General features: G+C 35.2%; 1 protein-coding gene across 1 annotated transcript in view; it reads right to left on the bottom strand.

Annotated features, from left to right (window-relative positions):
• Positions 1–2,060: 2,060 nt before the first annotated feature.
• The window catches only part of LOC107727269 (55 kDa erythrocyte membrane protein-like), a 19,351-nt gene continuing 14,684 nt past the window's right edge, over positions 2,061–6,727 (bottom strand). Inside the window, exons 5-9 of the mRNA XM_016537087.1 lie at positions 5,884–5,952; positions 4,437–4,633; positions 4,192–4,298; positions 3,605–3,685; positions 2,061–2,330 (exon numbers count right to left, since the gene is read on the bottom strand). Of these exons, the coding sequence (XP_016392573.1) occupies positions 2,206–2,330; positions 3,605–3,685; positions 4,192–4,298; positions 4,437–4,633; positions 5,884–5,952 (579 nt within the window). The 3' untranslated portion in view covers positions 2,061–2,205. The remainder of the gene's footprint in view (positions 2,331–3,604; positions 3,686–4,191; positions 4,299–4,436; positions 4,634–5,883; positions 5,953–6,727) is intronic.

The following is a 6,727-nucleotide window of genomic DNA, read 5'->3' as shown; positions in this document are numbered from 1 at the left end:
TGTAGCTTAAGACTCACAACAGTCTAATAGAACTTCAATGTCTTGTTTCTTCCCAGAAATATTAGCTCATGTTTAAAGATGTGTAGCTAGTCACAATTTAAAAGACCTTAAAAATACTTTTTTTTTTTTTTTTAATGTAAAATGGAATAGACCTTCTAGCGCTGTGATCAAAAATCAGTGTCAGACTCGAACTTGTATCATCTGTGTGAGTGTGCGTTTTGACGATTGGTTAAATAGTTGAAATGAAAAAAGTAAACAAATGCATAAATATCATCCTTTTCATTTGGCAGGAGGCATCTGTAAACTTATCAGCCAAATTGTTTGGTGTTTTAAGAACAAACAGTCTTTACGATTATGACTGCGTAGCCCTTCGGACGCTCCTTTGTCGAATCTGCCGGCCGCGCCGTTCTCAAGCCCGCCCGCCACCGCTCACTCAAGCTGGCTTCCGCATACTCTAGGCCGCCGCTCACTCTAGCCCGCCGTGTTTCGTTGTGAAAGCGAAACTACTTTGGCCTTCCAAAAGAGGACACGGCTAGAAATCAGTGGTTAAGTTGTATTTACAACACAGTTCCAGAACACTTCAACCCAAATATTCAGATGTGTGCAGCGCATTTTATGGAGGACTGTTTCCTGATCCTGGTAGAGTAGACTACAATGCCGGCTGTTCTGACTCACAGACTGTAAGTACGTTTTCATATTTAAAGGATTTGCCACTGATGATTCAAACGCGAGTTTTGAGCAGTGTAGAGTAGCGCTTGTTGTTTGTCATTTCTCCGATCACAAATGCAGACATGGTTTTATGTTTACGCGGCACGATGTAACGCAACGCGTAAAAAGATATTCATTATTAAAAGTCATTATAATCCGTAATTATGTCCCCACTGGACGCAACAAATGCCTCGTTTATAATGGGTTTTAATGTTTTTGTCTAGTCAACACACGCTTAAGGTATTAGGCCAATCACAACGCTCTGGATAGCTGGCCAATCAGAGCACACCTCGCTTTTCAGACCGATGAGCTTTGTAAAGATCGACGCGTTTCAGAAAGGCGGGGCATAGAGGAGCAACAATAATGTACAGTATGTGGAAAATAATGTGTTTTTTGAACCTTAAACCGCATAAACACATTTCATTACACCAAATACACAAAATAATGTTCTTTTTAGCAACATCATATGACCCCTTTAAATTAAGCTAATCTCTAAATTATATATCTTATAGTCTTAATATCTTATACAGTTTTGTTTCACAAGTAAATGTAACTTGTTTTATGGATGATAATACATTCTTACTGGAAAACTAAAAAGTAAAAAATAAAACCAGAGATTAAGAAAATAATTTTGCAGTGAAAAAGCTTTCAAAACTGTCTTTTAATTGCAAAAACTGCAATAAAAAAAAACTAGTTAGTGATTAGTTTTTTTAAAATATTTATTTATTTATTTTTTTAAGTTGAACTAACAGAAGTCAGTCTAGAACATGTTTACATAGAAAAACAATGGAAAATCAGTGCAGTGGAATTAAACAACTTTAAGCCACTTAAGCCTCCAATATACTCACATTCAATTCAATTCAAATTTATTTGTATAGCGCTTTTCACAATACATATTCTTTCAAAGCAGCTTCACTGAAAATGTCAGAAAAATGTTACAGCATGTCAACTTGACATCATTGTCGAACAGGTTTGACATGACGGTGAGTTATGGATAATGACAAAATGTTTACATTTGGGTAAACTATACATGGATTTAAGGGTGTATTCACACCAGGAAGTTCACTAGCTTTGGTCTGGACCAAATACAATGTTGATTTTTTTTGTTTGGTGTGGTTCGCGGTCACACTGCCCTTTTTGCAAGTGTAAACAAAACCACACGTGTGCTAAAGGTCATCCATTCATTGGACAGAAATTCTCAAGCGTACCAGAGTTCGTTTGGAAGCGGACCGAGACCACCTCTTCAGATGGGTCTCGGTGTGGTTGTTTGGTCCGCTCCCGAGTGCGATTGCTGTATTCACACCTGCCCAAAAGATCCGCACCAAGAGGGGAAACAAACTTGAGTTCGATTCAATCGAACCAAACAAGGCAGGTGTGAATACACCCTAAGACTGTATACAATTTAGGTAAACTATACATGGATTTAAGACTGTATATAATTCCGTTTGGCTCTGTTTAAAAATTCACACTCTCAAAAACAGGTGGAAGAGTTCAATGTTAAGAAATTAAAAAGAGAAGGCATGCAGCTGGACAGTACATACGTGGTGCTGGGTAAGCAAACTTCTCAGGATACTTGCTCAGCAGTGAATTTTTGATATGGCTCCTTCCAACTCCAGGTGCACCTTTAAACAACAGCAAAAGAGCAAATAACAATTTAGCCTGTAAACTTTAAATTAACTATGCGTTTTCAAATATTTTGATCATCTTTGTAGATCTACTGTACATGATCTACGTTTTATCAATGGACTCTTTTTACATATTTCAAGTGTATTCAGAAGCAGAAATTGTCATAGCTGGGAAAACATCTATAGTCAGGGATGCACATAAGTGTTGCATGCTTGACCAAAATAAAAAAATGCGCTGGGTGTTTTAGATCGACTGACTGTAAAACTGCATAAGATTTCCATTCGAACTGAAAGCATAAACCTAGGCTACTGTATGCGCTGCCGTTTTGCTCAGAGCAAAATGCGAACCTGTTACATTTCATTCACTGACGCGTTTCACTCAGCAGCGCTAAAACCTGCAGTGCATATATTTACTTGCTGGCAAAAATGAAAATGTAAATGATAGCACTGTATTTTTAAGTGTACTATAAAATAATTGTATTTTTATTTAATAATTTTTATTTTTAAATATAATAGTATAATCACACTGTATTTATTATTTTGTTTAAGATTTTATAAATAAATAAATAATACTATTATTGATAGCATTTTTATAATATATTTAATGGGTAACACTATGTGCAGGGTGAGTGCCAAACTTATGTGCAAAACTACACCAAATATATTTTTGTGCTCCCGGTTGCTAAAAAAAAAAAAAGCAGCAATATATATATATATATATATATATATATAAAACGGTGATCAGAAGAGAGAATTATACCGTCACACCCTCACCCATTGTATTAGAAACACCCATACGGCAGCATTAACTAGATTTCTGAAAATTACGGTAATTTTAAAACAAAGTATAGTGTTATAAATGTATATTATTTTTTTTTACAAATGGAAATATAAAAAACTTTAGGGACCAATTCTCACTATTAACTAGTTGCTTATTAGCATGCATATTACTAGCACATTGGCTGTTTATTAGTACTTATAAAGCACATATTAATGTCTTATTCTGCATGAGCATAATTTGGTTCCATTAATCCTGCCCCATATCTAAACTTAACAATTACCTTCCTAACTATTAATAAGCAGCAAATTAGGAGTTTATTGAGGCATAATTAATAGTTAGTTAATAGTGAAAATTGGTCCCCAAACTAAAGTGTGACCAAAACTTTGGCTGGATTTACAATTTTACAAACGCTTCATCACAGTCTGTTTTCCATTGCCAAGAACTCCCTGCTGGTCTGAGCTGTGTCAGAGATAGGTATGATGATGCTTACCAATGAGTACAAGAGTTTTTCTGTTGAATGCGGGCAGTCTCACTACTTCCTCATAGGATATTACATCAAGCTGGTCAAAGACTATGGGAGAAACAAAAATTCATTAGCTAATGCATGACAAGAGCAACTGTCTAAGGTCTGTTTCTACGACAGCAGACACATGTTGTGCTTTAACACAGACACCATTCGTGCTTCGTACAGAAAATAAAGTATAGAGTTTATTTTTTTAAATACAGCCAAACAACAACTGGTTATTGGGAGATGGTATTTGAGAATTATTACAATTCATCATTATGAAATCTAATTTACATTATTAGGGGTGTCTTTACATTCAAAACATGAAGTGAACACAAACGCAAAGTGCAGAATATCAACAGCTTAAATCAACTGGATTTAGTGCAGCACAGAAAATGCTGTTTGTGTGCCTGGCATCTTTTTTTTAAACAAACAATGGGCAAGATTGTGTGCTGATTCATAAAAGTCTATTTCGCTAAAGATTGTTATTAGAGCACTTTCTCAAAATAGACATGTACCGCATGTGATGTGAAACAGGCCTTAGAAATGCTAGAGAAGTGAGCTTCACTAACTTGAGCTGTGTTTGGCAAGGTATTTGTCTTTGCATTTCTTCTTCTTGCCAAAAGGACTGCAGGACTGACTGGCTTCCTGTGTTGCTTTGCTTTTGCTTGCTACCCGCCTGAAGAAAAATGAAATGTTCAACTTGTGAAAGACAGGGAGATCTTAAATGTACATTACATTACTAATCCGTTACTTCAAAGAAAGTCAGTCTGTCATCAAATATAGAAAAAAAAAATGAATGCATGTCAGACCGTACCATTCCTGAAGTTCTGGAGAAGGGATGAGTCCTGCGAAGTCTGTGGAGGAGTTGTCCACCTTTCCTTGCCACCAGTTTGGATCCTTCTTATTGATAATTTGAATGATGGCACCTGTTTGGAATTTCAGGCCGGCTTCTTTGCACGGGATGAGGTCGTCTTTGGCTGGGTCATAGTCGAATTGTGCTCTCATATACATCTGCAAAACATTATCCGAAAAATATTATTCCCTCGTAAAACCATTGTATGTGCTTCTAAAAGATGACTTATCAGCCAATCATGCCTTCTAAATCCAGAGATTGATTTCTCCATGGTCATCAAAAGATGTTGACCCAGGAACATGTACTATTTGTGTATAAAAAAAATAATCTTACTTACATACTGTAGAAGCTTTAACTAGCATCTTCAAAAAAATGTAAATAATTTAAAAATAAAAAATAAATAAAAATTAGTTAAGTTAGTTAGTTAGCTTCCCTTGATGTGATATATTCATTTTTGGTTAAACTATTTGGACCCACTTTATATTAAGTGGCCTTAATAACTATGTACTTACATTTAAATTAATAATTTGGTACAATGCACTTATTGTGTACATACATGTTTTTACATTGTACTTATATTTTAAAAATACCTGCATGTAATTACATCTATAATTAATTTCTGTAATTACATTTATAATTACACAGTTGACCCATCCCTTACACCTTAACCCACCCTTAAACCTACCCATACCAACAAACCTGTCCCTAACCTTACCCGTATCCCACCTCAATAGCAGCAAAAGTGTTTTGCAATACAATATGAACACAATAAGTACATTGTACTTATTTTTGATGTAAGTACATAGTAGTTAAGGCCACTTAATATAAAGTGGGGCCAACTATTCTTTTTAAAAAATAGAATTTTTGATAGATAGATAGATAGATAGATAGACAGATAGTGGCAATATCTACAGCTAGAGCTACAGCAGTTACAGCCTAAAAATGATAAGCAAAGCTCTAAATGGATCTAGATGTTCTAAATTTACAGTAGCACAATGGTTACTTGTATATGGTGAATGAAGACTTAGAATACTGCCATCGCTTGACACAACGTCAAAAAATGTCTAAAAGGTTTCAGTCAACTGCATTTCAGTTTGACGCTGTGTGAACAGCAGATGGCAGAAGAAGGTTTGCAGTTACTTCATCTAATGAGAAAAGTGTTGTTATCTGCTATTGATGTTTTAAATAGTCACCTGTGTCTTTCAATTGGTTTCCCATTCCCATGATAAACCCCAAACCTTAATTTAACCAGGGATATAGGATAGACAGACAAAAAAAAAAAAGAAGTGATAAAATCACATTTAAGCGCATAGGAATAAGCGAGTTGAGTAGACTGTTATCATTAAAAATAAAAGCAGGAAACTAGTAAGATGTGAGACTGGTTTCGCTGTTTGTTTGTTTTTCTCACCTCGCATGCCACGGGGCGACTTTGCTGATTGGGGATGATTTTCAATGTGACAACACCGTTTGTGTCTTTCTGTAATGTTGAACAGCATCCAACAACATTAAATCAAAAGTAACATGACCACAGACACATCTTGGAGTACTCATTTTTCTAAAACTGTGCCAGTGTTCAGGAAGCTGCTTTGAAACTGTAGCTAATCAAACAACAAGCTACCCAGAATTTAAAGTTAAGCTTTAATAAAGTAGCTACACAATAGAAACTTGAACTGAAGCTTTCTTTGCCCATCCTCATGCCAAATTCTAATTAGCATAACACAAAAAATATGTCATTCTCATTAATTCAATGCAGTAATGAAAATCCTCCAGTCAGTCATACACAAATCATTATTTAGACTTCATTCATACTTTGCATTAACAAAACATCATGTTAAATGTAATTGCTTATTTTTTCTTTAGATTTTGGGATGGAATTCGACCCAGGCATTTCTCTGTAGCTTTCATGAGATTCACCCTTTTCATTGTATACTGCGATATGAATGATAAAACATAATGCAAAACAGTGTATGTAGAATTTTGTCATGCAACACTATTAATTGAGGGGAACGGTTAAGTGTAAAATATATTTTAGCCATTGCATAAATGCTTATCAGCACATTCAGCATTAAGCTTTAAAGGGGTGGTTCATTGTGATTTCACTTTTTTAACGTTAGTTAGTGTCTAATGTTGCTGTTTGAGCATAAACAATATCTGCAAAGTTACAAAGCTGAAAGTTCAATGCAAACGGAGATCTTGTCTTTTAAAATTCTGGCAGTTTAAAACCTACAAAAACAGCTGGTAGGGACTACAAC

Source organism: Sinocyclocheilus rhinocerous, unplaced genomic scaffold (assembly GCF_001515625.1).
Source record: "Sinocyclocheilus rhinocerous isolate Xijiao unplaced genomic scaffold, SAMN03320098_v1.1 scaffold95, whole genome shotgun sequence".
NCBI classification, from domain to species: Eukaryota; Metazoa; Chordata; class Actinopteri; order Cypriniformes; family Cyprinidae; genus Sinocyclocheilus; species Sinocyclocheilus rhinocerous.
This window is presented reverse-complemented; position numbering and strand designations above follow the sequence as displayed.